The sequence below is a fragment of the Schistocerca americana genome, chromosome 7, assembly GCF_021461395.2.
Source record: "Schistocerca americana isolate TAMUIC-IGC-003095 chromosome 7, iqSchAmer2.1, whole genome shotgun sequence".
Lineage (NCBI taxonomy): Eukaryota > Metazoa > Arthropoda > Insecta > Orthoptera > Acrididae > Schistocerca > Schistocerca americana.
The window spans coordinates 214987422-215007257 of NC_060125.1; the positions used below are offsets into that span (position 1 = coordinate 214987422).

Here is a 19836-nt window from a genome sequence, read left to right on the forward strand (position 1 = left end):
GTCCAACTACACATGCTTGAATAGGTCCCTGCTACATACAGGATCCATGGATTCATGAGGTTGTCTCCATACCCGTACACATCCATCCACTTGATACAATCTGAAACGAGACTTGTACGACCAGGCAACATGTTTCCAGTTACCAACAATCCAATGTCGGCATTGATGGGCCCAGGCAAGGTGTAAAAGCTTTGTACTGGGCAGTCATCAAGAGTACAAATAAGTGGGCCTTCGCCTCTGAAAGCCCAGATTGATGCTGTTTCGTTGAATGATTCACAGGTTGACACTTATTGATGGTCCAGCATTGAAATTTGCAGCAATTTGCAGAAGGGTTGCACTTCTATCTTGTTGAATGATTGCCTTCACTCATCACTGGTCCTATTCTTGCAGGATCTTTTTTTCAGCCGCAGCAGTGTCGGGAACTTGATGTTTTATCAGATTCTTGATATTCGTGGTACACTCGTAAATGGTTGTACGGGAAAATCCCCACTTCACCACCACCTCACGGATGCTGGGTATTATCTCTCATGCGCCGACTGTAACAGCACATTCAAACTCACTCAGATCGGTTACTGCTGCTAAAATGGCAGGTTATCAAGATTTAACAACTGCACCAGACACTTGTTGTCTTATAAAGGTATTGCTGACTGCAATGCCTTATTCTGCCTGTTTACGTATCTTGTATTTGAATACGCATGCCTATACCAGCTTCTTTGGTGCTTCAGTTGACTACAGATGTTTTACCTCTGTTGGCAGTGGGATGGAAAATATTTTCAATAATATTACTAAACAAGGTAGCAGCAAAACTTGATAGCCATTTTCGAGGATATCAAGGTGGATTTAGAAAGGGCAGATCTTGTTCAGAATAAATTTTCATCTAAATCCATAATCCGTCATAGGCAAACGAACTCTGAAGACATAATTGTCACATTTATAGATTTTAAAAAATCTAAACTATCAAACCTTATTCTTGAAACATTCATGGACACCAACCAACTCAGAGGTGAAGTTCCGGGTTGAAATATCAAATGCAATCAAAATAAAAACACAAGGAGATGGCCTGCCTCCACTCCTCTTCAACTGTGGCATAGAGAAAATACTAAGAGAATGGACACAAAAACTAAACGAACAAACTATTGCCAATAAGACGGGAGGCTAAGAAAAAAAGGATTGAAATTCACTGTCTAGCACTTGCAGATTATTTTTCCATTCTTTCTGAAAAACTAACATATACAGAAATACTGATCAATCTCTTAGAAGAAATAGCCTCCAAAGCAGGTATAAGAATATCTCTTGGAAGAAATGGCCACTAAAGCAGGTTCAAGAATTTCTGCAAAACAAACAAAATTTATGACAAACATAAAAAAATGGCCCAGAAATCCTAGTAACAGTTGCCGAACAGATAAAGGGTTACTAAATTTAATAATTTGTGAGAAGTGATTCAAGAAAATGCCTTAGAAAAATTAGCTTTACAAGAAATAGTACGTAAAATAGTGAGAACATATGGTATGGCCACAAAAGGCCTCTGTCTCATAATTTGAAAATACTGCACTACAGCACAGTAGTTAAACAAGACTGTCTTTATGCAAGTGAATGTTTGGTATTGAATTACAAATTACACAAATTTCAAGTCCTAGAAAAAAGAATCATTCAAAAAATACTCACTGCTAGAAATACAAAGGCATGGAAATTAAGAAATAATGAAGAAGTCTATCGCAACACGGAAAACATAACTTAAACACTGCGGAAGAGGCGACTGCTATTTTTTTGGACATTTATACAGAACGAACAGCAACAGGTTAACCAAGCAGATTTTCAAATATCTTTGGGACAAGAAGTCAACAATAACATGGATTCAAGAAGTTTGGAAAGATTTGGAAAGAAACAAAATAAGTGAACAAGATGTAACAGAAAGAGAGATTTTTAAGAAGGAAGGATTCCAAGACAGGAGGGAGAAGAAGGCACGGTTGACATGGTTTGAGGAGAGAAAAAGAATACGCAGTGATAACGTAAAAGAATACTGCAGGAAAAAGAAATAAGAACAAAGGAGGAAGCATCGGAATCAGCAGGTGGTCCTTAGATGAACCAAGTGGAAAAGGAAAAGAAAGAAAGAACAACCAAAATCATTGTAAATGAAATCATTATATTTCATATTGAAGCAACTGTTTGTTAGAGCTAATGAAATGAGTTAAAATTAATACTGTACTTTAAAAATAAAAATTTTATTACAATTACAACAGATTATCTGGTACAAAAAAATATCTTCTTTATATTACAAGGATTTTACACTTTTTTACATGCAAGAACTTAAACGACAATTATAATTTCATGGAAGAGTTCCCCATAAGTAACAAACACTTTTCAGTCAGTGTGGCCATAGTACATGCGTAAATTTCCTCATCTATTAACATTGCTTCATGAGGAATCATAATTGAAGGCTCTGGTGCAATCAAATTATTATCGCTGATCTAGCAGAACAACCGCATCTCTCAACAATAACATTGACTTTTCATTGTATAATTAGTCTCGAGTAATTTCATCTCTAACTTCTGATACACTCTTGGATTCCTTATTGACAGACATAGCCACTGCAACGATCTTCGACAATACGTACACTCCAATCTCGACAATATTCCAGAAAGAACTGAAGAAAAGGCACATGTATTTGAGATTGTTCAAAACAACCACCTTAAATGTAGAATATGGCAACATACTGCAGCGGGTAATTACTATTATTTGAATAGCTCTTGTAACATTTGGATATTCTGAAACATCTGCCTATCAGCAACAGATCGTCAGCTGAACTCTTCCACAGAATAAATATGTTAAAAACAAGTTCTAATGAACAACTTGGACCTGTTCATGAATAATAATAGTTTTATAATAATAATTCAAAAAATTACTTTTTAATGATAATACTATTGTACTAACCCTTCAGACCTTCTGGCTATAACTGTGTACATTAACTTTTACTGGGTCTTAGCTCCAACAGAGGTGTTTTTCCCCAATCGAAAAATGATGTACACATTTGTGAATGTTCAACCTCTGCATCATGCACAAGTGCTGTCAACTGTTGGGCATCACTACAAAAATGTCAGCAAGGCAATGTAGTAAGATGTGCAGCAGCTTGCAGCCGCCAGAATACACAGATGCAGTTGGTTCGCTATATTCTACTGTATAGCTGAATACTGTTATTGTTATTTTGTATGGTAATCATTGAATGATCATTTTACTGTTTGTTACAATAGAGAATATTTTGTAGCTAGTTATTTTAATCAACAAAATGATGCTAAGAGTACAAAGTATGTTTTGAAAATCAGTGCATATTTTTATACAAATCTTGCATATAAAATCACTAAAAAATTATGTAAGAGCATATCACATAAAGAAAAATTTTCCCTTCTCCAGAAAAAATTCAGGTCTGAAAGGGTTAACATATACCTCTCCTCTAAAAAATGGATTTACTATTACTTAACTTCTTTAAAATATAATGTTAATTTTAACTCATTTCATTAGGTCTAACAAACAGTTGCTTCATATATAAAATAAAATCATTAATGATTTTATTTATGATAGTTTTGGTTGTTCGTTTTATTTAAAAATCCTTCCACTTATACTGAAGGAAAAACATTTGGCACAAGCTGGGACTGAACCCAGGTCAGCAGATTAAAAAATCAAATGTGTTGCCAATGTGCTATTTTACACGAGTTCAGGTGTTCACTGAACTAGTATACAAAGTGCGGGTAAAAATTTGTAACATTTTTTCTGGGAATTTGCTAGTCAGTGTGTTTTACTACTACTGCTGCAGGATAACACCCTCCAGGTAAACTATAAGCCAACCAAGCCTCATTCCAATCTGAATTCCTCAAGTCATGCCTTCCCCTCCGTCAGTGTATTCTTCAGATTACAGATGTATGACAAAGTTGGAGACCAGCAATATGTAATCTGAGCATTTTAGATGGGGCCCCTCCACGCCTGCACCAACATTGTGACCAAACCAAAAGTTCTACTGTCACCTCTGTAAACATGTTAGTTATCTAGTAGGTGGATCACAGGATGCTGGGCTGTGATGTTATCCGTGCGTCTAACTGAGCAAGTAAGTAAGTAAGTAATAACAGTAATTTGTGTCTTACGTCAAACTCAGAATTGCACACAAAATGGTAATATATGATTACTAAGACAAAATGTCATATGTTTTTATGAGATCTGGGTCCACAGCCCTTGTAAAATTTTTGAATGAAGTCATTCACTTTAGGCTGTCAAAATATTATTTACATTACTGCAATGTGGACACAAGTTGTAACTATGAGGACTTTCAATTCATCTAAAGGAAAATGAAGTGCTTATCCATCTGATGTACTGCTCTTTCTACCAGTGATGATGGTCCGTACGACCAAAACTGGTTGCAATAAAGAATAATTCATACAGCTGATAATTAAAATGCAGTTTCCTTAGTTATTAGTACAATAAAAATTATGCAGTAATTCCTAAGTTTCCACAGTTTGTTTCATTTCATACTGTTCATAATCTGTGACTTATTCTACCAGATAACAGCACTTCTCCATGAAAAGGGTACAGGTATCTTCAACAACCAAGCTCCTTGTTCAGTACATTCCTTCTGTGGAAGTTTTTATAAAACCATGTACTATGCTGTTCGGGCTTAAGCTTTCAAACTGTGTGTGGGAAGCTCACAACACTGTAACAAGTACTGTAACCTTGTCGGAAACAAAATTTTCAAGTTTGTATCAAAGATATAAGAAATAAATAAAAAACCCACAATAATGCAAAAATGGGGGCTGGAGGGATTGTTTGAATTTTTATGTTTTTATTAAATAAGGGACTTTGAACTCTTTGGTGGAAAGCATATACACAAAATAATATTACTATTCCCATCATTGGAAATGACAAAACATTTAATTTAGCAATGAAAATAATCAATTTTTGAGAATATTACTGCATGGATAAAATTTTACCCACCAAGCAGCACCAGGAAGAAATACACATAAAAGTTCAGGAAATGCGCAAGCTTTTGGAGCCAGTGGTTCCTCCTCCTAGCACAAGGTTGAAAGGGAAGGAAGAGGGGCGAAGGAAAAGGACTGGTGAGGTTTCAGAAATCCCTTTATCTCTCTTCCTACCCTTTCAACCCTTCTGCCGGTTGAAAGAGCCACTTTGCTCTGACAGCTTGCACGGTTTCTAAACTTTTGTTTATGTTACCTTATGCTACCCCTTGGTAAATAGAACTTTTTTATCTACTCATTTATCTTATACACCATTTAATTTATTTGTTAAGACTGTTATGATTGCATGCCAACTTACATGTTGCCCATATTTACTCCCAACAACTTTATATTGCTGGTCCTACTCACTGCCTCAATATTGTAAATTATACCATTATCACTAATGTGGAGTTAAGATTTGAGCTCTTCAAAAGTGTGCTGTCAGAATCACCAATTTCTATTAGAACTACGGTTTCATTTGCAAATAACACTAACTAATCATCAATAGGAGTGGTAGATACAGTAATATGAAACAAATCTGACATTCCTTGAGCTTTTCAAAGGTGTGCTATCAGAATCCCCAATTTCTATTAGAATTAAGGTATCATTTGCAAATAATATAGACTAATCACAAATAGCAGTGGCCATAACAACTTCACTATTGCACTAGTGCTGCCAGAAGTGGAGAAAATGGGCATCACTTGAAAGATATTTCATTTGTATCCAAGTGCTGCCAACATCAAGTTGCTCCTAATGCTAAGTATTACAAAGGGCTTGTGTTTACTAGCAAGTAACTTCTGTAAGGACTTGCTCAGGTGTTTACATTAGAACAAATTCTTACCCAAGTTTACTTTTTCAAGACACTGGGGCAAGTTTATTTCAGGGGTTTTCTGGAAGTACTTGTTGCAGAAGTGCAGTTATTCTTAAAAACCAAAGCAGTCTTCACTGTTGTTGCATTATTATCAATGAATAAAAATTGTGACAAAACACAAAAATAAAAAAAATAAAAAATGTTAGTGGAATACATATTGATTTTACCGAGAAACACTATTCAATTAACTAAAATCATAGCATTTCACATAGATTTAAAACTTTGAGGATGTCATTTGCAAATTTCAAATACCTCTTGTCTATTCTATAATCAACTATTTGATAACAAGTAAGAAAAATGTGGCACTGGGTCTCACTAAGAGACTGCCTTTTAATTACTCTCCGATTTTTGCTAATAGTATTTACAACTTTTATCATAAATGTAAAGCATCTATGTGTATAGTACCATTTAAATAAAAGTTAAGAAAAAAACAGCTAAAATTTAAAGATGTCTAAACTGCATTTCTCTCTTTCTTTCTGGTGAAACAAATTGATTGGCAAACTCAATTAATACTTCCTTGACTGGGGGTGCCAACTGTGTGTGTTTAAGGGTTCCAATGGTACGTTTGTTTCTGCCCATCTGTCTTTGTGCTATTTTCATTTTTCACGCTGACATTTTTGCATTGGTAAGAAAATTTCTGTGAGTTTGAGAAAAACTTCCACAAAATGGCAAATTCGGCAAGTATGAATTTTCTCCCTACAGCGGAGTGTGCGCTGGTTTTAAACCTCCTGACAAATTAAACCTGATTGCCAGACCGGGACTCGAACCTGGGAACCTAGTCTGGCACACAGTAGTAGTTTGTCAGGAATTTTCATGCAAGAAACTGTTTTGCATTTTCTTGAAGTTGACAAAACTATGGAATGTCAACAGGGGAGGGGGTGGTGTTTATAGATATGCTTGTTCCTATATTCCACCCAATTCTGCGATTGTACGAATGATGTGGCATACCACAGCAGGAAGTTTGACAGGTTGCCTAATAAATACGATCACAGGATTACTATGTTAGAGTAGTTGCAAGACAGGGAAATAAACCACAATGATTCAATGTGTAAGACTCAACTATTTTCTAAAAAGGAAAATAAACCAGCTGTAAAAGTGTGTGCCGCGGATAAAATCGCTGAGAGCAGAGGCAACAAAATAGTCTGTTTACCGCCCTACAACTGCAATCTAAACCCGATCGAATTGGCATGGGAGAAAATAAAACACAATTTCAGGGAGAACAATTTCACTGGTGACATGTCCAAGAAAACATTGCAGAATATTGTTAATATTGTTAATGCTGCTTTCCTTTCAGTTGCTGCAAAGTACCACCAAGATTACTGCAGGGAAGTGCAGCAGCTGGAGCAAGAGTATTGGACACAAGATGGAATAATGGAAATGTTCATCAATTAAGTTATTAGTGTCATGCCCTCAAGCTATGATGATGATGATGATGATGATGATGATAATCTTGAATCAAACACAAATGACAGTGGTCTTTAGTGAACATCATTTTGACAATTCTTTCAGGCAAAGTCAATTACACTTCGTAAACATTACTGTTCTACTGTGTTTAATAAATGAAAAGTGCAAACAGATTTCAAAAATCAGTTTTTGACTTTCGAATTATTTGCGATAAATAAATAATACATAAGTTGTAAGTAAAACTCTCAAGCATGAATATGTCAACGAATTAGGTGATTTCTGATCCAATGGAAGTGTCACTTAAGCAGGCAATATGTCCACAACTGTCACATTCAGTTTCGTATTAAGCACAAAACGCAGGTAGTGGTGCCAGCACTGTTGCAAGGAGCTGTCGCTGCCTTCCCCTCATTGCTCATCTCCCCTCGAAAGCCGTAAAGAGGGGGTCATGGCTGCTCCCAACAGCCACCACACTAATCGACAACTTATTGTGCACAAACAGCTCAATAGTATGAAACAAATTAGACATTCCTTGATGATCTACAGACATGCAAGAGTGTCATTTAGGTACTTTTATTTCCAGCTGGACTATTAATATACAACAGAAAAACAGATTGTCTGTAGAGGTCTGATGTCCTTCAGTTTATCTTCAATTGCCCCCCCCCCTCCCCCACATACACACACAAAACTACCAATTTATTCTACAGTTTCTCCAGGAACAGGAAGGGTGAAGAGCACTGACATGTACTTTCTTCAACAGCTTATCTCCCAGTAGCACAATGTCCACTGTCATCACGTGCCAGGATTGTGTTTTGCATTGCATTTTACTAAATATGTTCGGAGTCTCCAGCTATCTGCAGTGATTGTTGTCGTGTGTGTGTGTTCTATACTTATTATCTCAGGACGAAGACAATGCCCACAAGCTTAGCAATGTTTTCAGTCTTGTTTATGTGCACATCAGCCACTCAGTGACTCAATTGCATGGGGAGCTGTTATTTTTACTCCTTTTATTACGAAAATTTCCTGCAGTACACTCTGTCTTACACTCAAGTGTGGCATCCTCCCATCCTCAAAGGATGATGGTGTAGCATAGTTGGTTAAAACTCGGCAACATCTGCTATGGCTGAAAAGTCCCACTCGAGAGTGGCAGTCTCTACGGCAATTTGGGCACTCGAAATGTGAAGGACTTCCACCAGATGCCACTCCCTACTTCCGTCCTGCCCTCTTCCTGATGTCTTCTCGCATGCATTTGTTCTCTGCAAGCTCAACCTCATTGCGCACAGTTTGTTGCTACCTGCCACGGTCACCTGCTTTTATTTTCCCACTGACTTGGATCGATACTGGCCCTGGTCAGATATCTCTTGCAGGCATCCTTGAAGTGAAGGTGTGGTCTTCCTATTGGCCTCACACCCTCCCAAAGTTCTCCATAAAGCACTTTCTTTGGTATTCGCTCAGGACCCATGTGCTTGACATGTCCCAGCCACCTTAGACATCGGTGGCTCTCAGGAGTGCATGGATGCTGGTTGTGCTTGTGAGCCACAATCTATCCTTCCAAGAGTCTGCAGGATCCTCTGAAGACAACGGATATGGAAGCTGTTCAGTCAGGATTCGTGTTTAGCAAAAGTTGTCCATATCTCACAGCTACACAAAAGGGTGCTGATAACACCAGCATTATTTACTTGCAATTTAGTTTTTCAATCTACACACAAATCCACCACCACATCATCCCCCTTACATTTAACTACAAAATATTAGGGAGCATTCTGAACTGTCTAGAATAGTATAGGGATGGGCTAAATTATTAATTATGATTGATAGGTTACAACACTCTAGTTTCAACCACATAATGGGTTCCTTGTAGGGTGTGAAGGATGCTTAAAAAAAGTGAAAACAAAAGCAGAAAATGAAAAGGGAATGAATACTGAACAAAGACTCATTTTCACAATTGAAAGTATCTGTTTGACCACAGTAGCTATGACGAAACATAAAATTTGCTCACAAATACTGCATCGTGCAGTTCTGTTGCTTTCTTCTCCAAAAGAACAAATTTCTGCCTTTTTCCATTTTGACATCCACAAGCAACTAATTATAAAACTTAATGTAACACTTCACTTTCCTACAGTATAATGCATTTGCATAATACACCAGTACAGAAATGCAATCAAGAACACACAATACACTTGGAGCTAAAAACACATTAAGGCTTTTGCATTGGACCTACAGTGCTGCTCGCCCAGTGGAACAGCTCTGTACTAAACAGCCTGACTTTATTAACTGTTTCTACAGGAACAAATATGTTCCAACTGTGAATTATATCCTATGTAGGTAGAGCTTTTAATATGTCACTGTTGCCATATAGAATGGACCACCAAGCCTAGGAACACCTATTAATGAAACAGCTGCAATAGAATGCTCTAAAGGAATTTATACATTATAGGTGGATGAACAACGCCCAGACTGCACAGAGCTAGCTGCGTAACAATGCAAGATTTAACGATGATGCATATTACTGTGACAAGGCACAAATGTTATAAACTGTTTCAAATTACTGAAATCTTAATAGCAAGAAGAAAAATATTGAAAGAAAAAGGGAAAAGTTCTCACTGTTATTAAATAACAGGGTAAATACTAAAAACTCGCTTGTGACAACTGTTGGCGAAGCCCACCCTACAAAAATATAATGCCATTGAATAGATAATAATTGTACTCACCAAGCGGTGGCGGGAGAACACACATATAAAGGCATTGAAGTTTGGAAGTTTTTAGAGTCAGTGAGTCCTCCTCCATGCAGAAAGATTGAAGGGGAAAGAAAAGGAGTTACGGAGGAGGACTGATGAGGTTTAGGAAAAAGGGTAGGGTTCGGAAAAATTGCTCAGAACCCTGGGGAGACTTATCGGACAGGATGAGAAGGAAAGACTGATTGTTAGGGATGGCACTGGATGAGATTTGAAAACTTGAGAGGTTAAAGGTGGAAAATAGGGCAATAACCAAGACAGAGATTACTACCAAACCTCATGTATGTGTTAGCATGAGCAGAAAGTGAAGTGCAATATATGTGATAGAAGTGGGAGAGGGGCAGCAAAAACTGCGCTGGTCAGAAAATGAAAAATATAGAACACCAAAAGGGAGCAAACAAAGCAATAGTCACTGTAAAAAAATTAAAATTGAAATTGTTAGAAGCCTTCCAAGAATTACCCACATCCAGCACTGATTCACAACCCTTTCTCAGGTCCCTACAACATGACCCTAATCTGTCCTTTGTAGAACTCCAAGCCCTTTGTTCCCTAAAAGCTAATGACACCACCATTATCCTCCAAGCAGACAAGAGATTTACCGCTCTGGTACTTGACCAACGAGAGTATGTAAGGGAAGGACTATGCCAGCTATCTGACACCTCTCCTCAACCCACAGAATTTCTCACCCCACCCAAACCACACACTTCACCTTTTACCTTTATCCCAAGATCCACAGACGCAAGCATCATGGCCATCCCATAGTAGCTGACTTCAAAGCACCCACCGAACATTTATTTGCCTTAGTTGATCAGCACCTGCAACCCATAGTACAAAGACTTCCCTCCTATACTAAAGACAGCAGACTTTCCTAGACCATCTGAAATCTGCGCATGTCCCACTCTCACCACACACCTTGCTTGTCACCATTAACACCACCACCTTCCGTAACATAACACCCAATGTATATGGTCGGTCTGCTGCTGAACATTTCCTCAGTCAACATCTACCAGATTCCAAACCTATAACATCCTCTCTGCTCACCTTAATCAACTTTATACTTACCAATAACATCTTTACCTTTGAGGGACAGATGTACAAACAAACCAGGGGCTCAAGCTTGGGAACCACGATGACTCCTTCCTACATCAACCTCTTCGTGGGTCGCTTGGAGGGGGCTTTCCTGGGATCCAAACTCCTTCAGTCTCTGGTCTGGTTTAGATACATCGATGATATCCTTGCCGTATGGACTCATGGTGGGGTTGACCTATTAAAATTCTTGGAATCTCTAAATACATTCTCGGAAATAAATTTCACATGGTCCTATTCCAAATCCCATTCCACTTTCCTTCATGTTGGTCTCATCCTCATCGAAGGCCAGCTACACACATCTATTTACATTAAACCTACTAACAAACAACAGTACTTACATTCTGAAAGTTGCCATCCATCCCATATCAAACACACCCTTCCATACAGCCTTGGTATTCAAGGCAAAATTATTTGTTCAGTTGCAGACTCATTACAGCAATACACCAACATTCCCACCTCAGCTTTCACTGGACACAATTATTCCATCAGCCTAGTTCAGAAGCAGCACATCAAACCCCAGCACGGCTGACTGCCAACAAAAACACCACTTGTCACTCAGTATTATCCTGGTCTTGAATGTACTATTCATCTACTTCGACAAGGCTATGACTTCCTAAAGTCATGCCCTGATATGAAATCCATTCTGTCCGACATTTTGCCCGCCACAGCCAGAAGAGCTTTTCATCGTTCTCCCAATCTAGGAAATAACCTTGGTAGATATATGCTCCTTCTGTACCCCTCTCCCTATCCTATAGCTCCTTGCCCTGTGACCTTCCATGCTGTAAGACTTGCCTTTGCCCCTCCTACCACCACCTACACCAGTCCTGTAACTGGCAAAATACGTACTATCAAAGGGAGAGCCACCTGTGAAACGACATGTCATATACCAGCAATTATTTAAATACTGTTCGGCCTTTTACATTGTCATGACTATCATCAAGTTATCAGTTATTACGAATGGGTATAGGCAGAGAATGCATACTGGCAAAACACAATATGCTATTGCAGAGCACGCTGTACAACATGACAGTCATGACTTCAGTGCATGTTTCACCACACGTGCCATCTGGATTCTTCCCGCAGACACCAGCTTCTCGTAACTCCGCAGTTGGGAACTGGAGTTACAACATGTTGTCGTTTCTTGCCGTCAACCTTGGTTTATTGTACATTAATGTCTTTGGTCTCAACATTTCTTCACAGTAACTACTCCTTTCTTCACTCCCTTTTAGTTTTATTATCTTTCAATTTTTGATCTGTCCATCTCCCTCCCCCCCCCCCCCCCCCCCCCAATTACAATAGAATGCACTTAGATTTCTGCTCTCATTAATTAGTGCACAATATCTTGTTTATTACCCTATCTTCCACGTTTAAACTCTTAGATTTTCAAATCTTGTCTGGTGTAGTCCTCAACAATCGGCCTGTGCTCCTCATCCCATCTGGTTCCATTAAGTCTTCCTTGACCTGGGGTTCTGGTCAACTTTTCCAAGCTCTACCCTATTTCCTAAAACTCATCAGACTTTTTTCTAAAACTCTCTTCTTCCCCCTTCAACCCTTCTACCAGAAGAAGGAGCCTCTGGTTCTGAAAGCTTGCAAACTTTAATACCTTTATATGTATGTTCTCCTGCCACCACTTGGTGAATAGATTTTTTTATTCATCCATTACATCATATTTTCATAAATCGATGATTTTGTTCATCTATACTTGATCTATACTATTAAAATTTTGATATGGTTCAGAGTGGAAAGTATTCTTTGCCTAATAGGTACAATTCATTAAGTAGTCTTCAGAGTTACATTAAATATCACCCATCCATAATGTAGTATAGCAAGAAGACTGCAAATAAATAAGACTTAGAATTTCCATTGTACAGATTGAATATATAGAGTAAAAACTAATACACAGAAGGAATTATAATTAATAAGACTCTCATATTCATACTGTAGTTGGTGAAAGACAATAAAGGCAACTAAGAAAAGTGATTTTAGGTAAAATGCAGAGGAATGAGTCAATTTTCCAAACTCCACTATACCAATATGATTACAAAAGTCACAACATATGTTAATCCATCGTAAAGTTACTTAGTGTACAATACTTACAGCTTCATCTTGCAGATACATTTCATGTTACTATATCGTATCATTTATCAATTTGTTCCCCCTGACTCACTATGTATCGCATCAATTGTCTAAATATTATTCATGCTTTTCTCCACAGTTGTTTCCATCCCCCACTGGTTACTGCACTAGTTATTTAGTAATAAGATTTGTAGTGATTTGATCATATTTATGTCACATTAGTTTTAATGTTCTCTAGCTGTTAATCTACACCATCTAAAGGAATACTGGTATAAGTGTAATCATTGTTAATTCATCTTGGAATGTGGTCGCTCACCTGTAATTAAAAAACTGATAAACTACTGAAAGACATTTCATTTACTTAACACAGTAGTGCATTATTAATAAAGTGATTCCAATATCCGTAAACCTGCATGCAGTTGTAACCTAAGCAAATAAACGAGCATATTTTCTTAAAAAGTGACTGCACACTGGTGGACTCGCAAATAATTACATACTTCCTTTACAGTGGTAAACTCATAGTACACCAAAATCAGTATCTTGAAAACAGGGATTCGTCAACACACTAGCAAAACTAGTTATGCTAAAGAGATAAAGTAAAGTTGGTGAGAGCTTAGTGTCTTACTGACATTGACTTCACTAGTGATGGGGCACTAGTGCAAGTGAACAGGATGGGAGTGGAAATGAGCTGTGTCATTCATGAAGAAACCGTTTCATCCTGCAGTAATTCCTAGGGAAGTAATATGCTATGTAATGTACCATATTGCACACTGCAAAAGTGGAGAGGTCTAGTTGCAGGGTTCAGGAAAAATGATATTATGGAAATGTGACCAAGAGACCATAAATTAATGTCTAGCAAGGGGCTTGGTCACTTTTTCATGTGTTCTGCTTCTTACAAAACTTTGCAATGGATCTTGCAGAATTTCTATGCAGTAATAAATGATGGTTGAAACGTACAGATTAAGGCAAAGATAAAGGACATAAGGATATGCTGAGTTGAGCAGCAGAAGCGAGTGTGGGATCTATTGACAAAAGAAAGTGTCTTGGTGTAGGTAAATTCATTGTGTTACAATGTGTATGGTAATTCTGATAATTTGAGAAGATCTAAGCATTTCTTGCCTACAAAAATAAAAAAACTGCCATTATGACTAGTACTGGGCATGTTTCTAGCTTGTTTAGAAAACAATTTGCCACTTGACAGACACCTACAAGAAGTGAGATGTCTTTAAATACACCTAAAAACTATTGGCATTGATTAAAATGTATGATAAAATAATTTCCAATGGTACTAACACTATTTTGGCAATGACGAAAAATTACCTGAGTGAGGGCCACAGAACCACTGGAGGTGGCTGTACGAAGATTCTGCTGGCTCAAGTTTTTTACACCTGATGTCATAATCTGAGCTGCAAAAGAAAGGTTCTAATGAATAGTTTATAAGGGTTTTTACTTCTTCGGTAACCACTTTTTAAAAATATTGACAGGCCTTTACCTACAAAAGATTACACATTTTATTGAAGGAAAGAAAAAAAATTAGTACAAACAAATGATAATCACTTAATTGTAATGATAATCACACAATAATAGCTGTGTAGGTGATGATATTACAATTCTTACATTCAGGAAGGTTGTAAAAATAATCAAGCAGTGAAGGGAGAAAGCTCATAGTAGTTAAAGATAAATTACATGACAAAATTCTACAAATAAATAGTTGTTTGAATAGATAATAGAGGGGTGAGAATTAAAGGGTTTTGTAATTATAACAGAAATATTAGTTCATGGTATTTGGAAAAATATTAAAAAAGGCTATAGACAGCTAGAATAAAATGGGTCAAATGGCAGTTCAATATGGCCTGTAACAGCTGTCTGTTGAGTTGGAATAAATTAAGTAGAATTACAATTTGCATCATTGTTGTTGACAGCATCCTTCCAGATTTACTCATAAAACTAGGATCTTTGAGTCTGAGGCATAAATGTATCACCCACTGGACTGTTACAAACATGCACAAGTACTAAACTGAGTTTAATTTTTCACCTTTCCCCCTCAGTTTGGTGTCTATCTGTGTGCCATGCACCTGTGCTCGATGAGTTAGTGTTTACACAGCAGTTTCTACTTTTCATTTTATGATTGTTTATTGACATCATCTTCAGTGCTGTCTAAAAGAGACCAGAGCTTGTTTTTGTTCTCTTGTTTACATTTTAGTGTGTATCATAGTTTTGGTAGTGTAGATCTTCACCACATGCAGTGCCACAGCTGAGTAGCTTGAACATGTAGAACAATGAGTCAGTACTCTGCTGTCTGGCTGTGTGCTGCCCACTTGTGTTGTGTGACCTAGTATTAATGCAGCAGCTCGCATTTTTCACTTTGTGGCACTTATTATTAGTCACCCCTGTCAAAAAGACACTGAAGTATGTTTTTGGTTTCTTGTTATCGATTAAAGGTGGACTGTGCCTGTTGTGTATGGATGTAGGGGGAACTGGCCACAAACAGCTGGAAGCTGTGCTGCCTATGGCCGGACAGGTTCCAAGCTGCTGCTCTGGGAAGTGGTGGCATCAGGGCACGCGAGATGATTCCTTTGGCACCATTGCACCCTACAGCTTTATCTGGGGCATGCCACTGCATCTCCCAATTCGCACATCCTAGCCAGTCTACAATTGTCTGATGGTGATTGGCAAACAGCAGCAGGTTCACAAATCACTGTGCAGAAGGCGAAAGTGGGTACTGGTCACACAGCTGTTCCCTTTACATATTAAAATTAGATTTTAAGGTAACACCTGCTGCTGAAAGTACATCTGAGCCAGCACATGATAACTTGACTGTTGCGACTAGGACCCATCTTCCAGGGGGTTTCGAGCGAGCGCAGAGGGTGGGATGGCTTCTCACTGTGAGCTCCAATGTTAGGCAGATGATGAAGCCTCTCATGAAAATAGTGGGCATGGTGGAAACAAAGCAAATGTCCACTCTGTCTGCCTGCCAGGGAGATGTACGGGGCATGTCTCACACAACAAGATGCACACTGGGTGCACACAGCTGCAAACTGTGACTCGTGTAGGCAAGAATCATGTCTGCTGCCTGTGTTCCATGGCCATCCTCAGTTCCTAAAGGTGACTGGCTGTTTTAGTGAAGACAGCTAGACTCAGCTGCAGGATACAAGTAGAGCTATTGTTTCGCACCATCGTTCCCAGAACCAATCGCGGTCTTATGGTTTGGGCAGTGGAAGATCTAAACCAGAGGTCAGAAGATTCTGCGACAGTATAGGATGCAAATTTCTTGACCACCACTATCAGTTAGAGACCTTTAGGGTACTGCTTAATAGGTCAGCCATGAACTTCCGTTAGGTACTAGGGTAGCGCAGCATGTGTATAGTCCATTAAGTGTTTTTAGGATAGACAAATCCCTCCACAAGCCCAATAAGATGCCTTCTGAGACCACACAGAGTAGCATTTGTCATAGTAGATCGGAGAAAGAAATGTTAAAACAGTATTAGTTAACCGCAGGGGCGTCTATGGAAAGATCCCGGAACTGATCTCTCTTATAAATGGTAAAAATGCCCACATAGTACTTGAGACAAAAACCTGGCTGAAACCAGAGGTTCATAGCAATAAAATTCTAAATTCAGATAGGAATGTTTATTGCATAGATAGGTTGAAACTGGTGGCGGAGTGTTTACAGCAATAAAATATATGATAATACTAGTCAGAGTAATACAGACTCAGAATGCAAAATAATTTTGATGAAGATAGTGTTAAGGGCGAATCAAATGTGGTCATTAGATGCTTTTATTGACCCCCTACCTCAGCTACAGTTGTGGTGGAACAGTTGAGGGCAAACTTTAAGAATATTCTACATACAGTTTCCTGGTCACGTTATAGTTTTAAACGGATATTTTAACTTACCAGCTACAGACTAGAAGACACAAGTTATTTCAAAGAGTAGTAGGGACAGAGAATCGAGTGAAACTGTTCCAAGGCCCTATCCCAAAAAGAAAGAAATTATATCCTACCTGTCAGATTGTTTACGTATACAAAATGTGATGGCAGTTCATTATTCATTTGTGTCCCCTCTCTAATGAAAGCAACAGAAATTTTGAAAAGACTTATGTGATTGCAAAGACTGCAGAAGACCAATTTATTTATGATACTGATATGAGCCATAAAGCACATAGTGTCACTTGTTAGCAGCTTTTAATTAAAGAAACTTCTGCATAAAATTATTACAACTTTCACAAAAACATACCATTTGTTGTATTCTTCTATTGATCCTTTTTGTTATTACAATTTAATTGACGCTCCATACTTCAGCATACTAAGTGCCAGCAAGTACTGTGACAACATGATTAGATTAATGAAGTGAGTACAGAGACATTTAAGCCATCATCCTTCTTTTGCTCCGAAAGTGATAGGAATGACTTGCAATACCCCTGGCCAAAACCTTGAAATTATCTTGTACAAGTAGAATATAAGTAGATATGTCTCCATTTTTTTTCTATGTGGTGACATCAACAGAATACTCAAAAATACACTTCTGTTGCTTATAGTACCTAATAAGAAGAGAAATCTGATCCTTGCATTACTAAGATACGATCTGTGGTGGCATAATGGATGAGTCTATTTTTTATTTATTTGTCCTATGGCTACATCACAAAAATAATATTACAATATACAGGAACTCTGTTGGGTCATCAGGGAAAGTTCTCCGAGAACGTGGTGAACACAATATGTGGTGAACAGTCGGCTTTTCAGCACCACATCACAACTCGAATTTTTTTAAATACCGCTTTTGCAAAATGTCTGCACATCTTCCAGTGCTGGTTCTCGCTCGGTTAAGAACTGACCAGATCTTGCGTGGCAATATGTGCAGCATCTTAAGTTCTTATGTCGTGGCACTGATCTGCCATGTATGTCTCCAACACTATTCAGTATTAAATCCTCTGCTAACTACTATTCTTGCCACTTCCAGTGGTGGTTAATGACGGCGAAGCCTTGCTTTGCTGACACTTGGAATGTTTGTGTAAACAGCAGTGTGAGAAGTTTTCTGTAGTTTTTTGTATTCTCGTACAAGAACACTTTCCCGCAGCAGAGGAGGAGGTGGACAGCCAGAAAGTAGGTGTAGGTCTGATTATATCACAAGTATGGTTCAGTTGTGTATCAACACATGTTGTTTGAGTACTATTCATCCAAGCTGGTGAGCAATATTTTGCAGCTGGGAAGACCATACCCAGAGCTGAAGTGTGGAAAGTTGATGCAGGGAATCCTCACAATGGGCCACAGAGTGTGTGGAGTTTGTTATTTTTAGCTTTGATTTTGTCAACTGTTCTTAACCCTAGGACGCCTGGGGGGGGGGGGGGGGGGTTGTTGAACCCACAGTTTTCTTATATCCCCTGCTTTTGCCCAAGTCACTTTCATATTACATATTCCCTCTGAGTTATTGTTTGTTGGCTATTTTATGAAACGTTAGTGTCAATATATTTTATAGAAAATTCCTGCTTTGAAAGAAAAAAATAAATAAACTTATTATGGGTCCAACAACCCCCCCCCCCCCCCCCCCCCTTTTGGCTTCCATGCTATAGAAAATTTCCCTTAATAGGATTTCATTTTTCTCATCTCACAACAATGCAAGTTAGTTTCTTGTTGGTTGGTGTTCTTGATATTCACAACAATCGCTTTACTTTCAGAGGAAGTGATTGTTGATGTCACTCAGCTGTTATTTATCTTGTAAACTTGCAGTGAGTTAGTGCAGTTCCCTAGCGTTCACACCCAGACTTAGAAATGACTAAAAGAATACGTGACTCGTCTTTAGAAAGAGTTCTGAATGAAATTTTAGATGAAGATTCTGACTCGGGGAGTGAAAGTGAATATGAGGATGGTGTTATGGAGTATGAATCAGATCAGGAAAGTGATGTGGATGTTAGAGAAGATGAAGATAGCGCAGCTTCAGGCAGTGACCATTATGATGTTATTGTGGCCAAGTCTGGAAGAAGATACGTAACCACACAGCCTAGAATTCCTCGGAGGTCTGTTGCTAACATAGTAAGAGAGCAGGCAGGAGTAACTCCAGCTGGTGTTTGCCATTCACCTGGAGAAGCCTTGAAGTTACTTCTTACGTCTGACGTCATGGATGTTATAGTAAAACATTCAAATGAAGAGGCAGTTAGGCGAAATGTTACTTTGACTAATGAGAAAGAATTGTATGCCTTCATAGGAATCCTGATACTTACGGGGGCAAATAAGGACAACCCTGTCAGTGTACACGATCTTTGGTCAGACCTAATGGGTCGGCCAGTTTACAAGGGTATTATGGCAAGAGAACATTTCAAGTAACTTATTGCAATCATAAGGTTTGATGACAAAAGTACCCGCCAGCTAAGAAGGGAAGAAGACAAGTTCACAGCAATCCGTGATGTTTTCAACAAAGTGAATGATAGGTTTCCACTACTGTATAAACCATGGGTCCACCTCACCGTTGATGAGATGCTCAGCTTGTTTAGAGGGCACTGCCCCTTCAAAGTATTTATGAAGGATAAACCGAGCAAGTATTGCATCCTTATACGCATGATGTCCGATGCAGTTTACAGATACATCTTGCATATGGAACCCTATGCTGGTAATGTTCAGAATTTGTCGAAAGAACGGGGTTCAGCAGCTGTTGCCAAACGTCTGGTAGCAC

At 38.4% G+C, this 19836-nt stretch overlaps 1 protein-coding gene across 3 annotated transcripts in view; it reads right to left on the reverse strand.

Moving 5' to 3' along the window:
- LOC124622191 (putative mediator of RNA polymerase II transcription subunit 26) overlaps positions 1 to 19836 on the reverse strand; it is a 283782-nt gene that overhangs the window by 90307 nt on the left and 173639 nt on the right. For all 3 annotated transcript variants that reach the window (XM_047147835.1, XM_047147836.1, XM_047147837.1), the window contains one exon: positions 14490 to 14575. In XM_047147835.1, coding sequence (XP_047003791.1) covers positions 14490 to 14575 — 86 coding nt within the window. The remainder of the gene's footprint in view (positions 1 to 14489; positions 14576 to 19836) is intronic.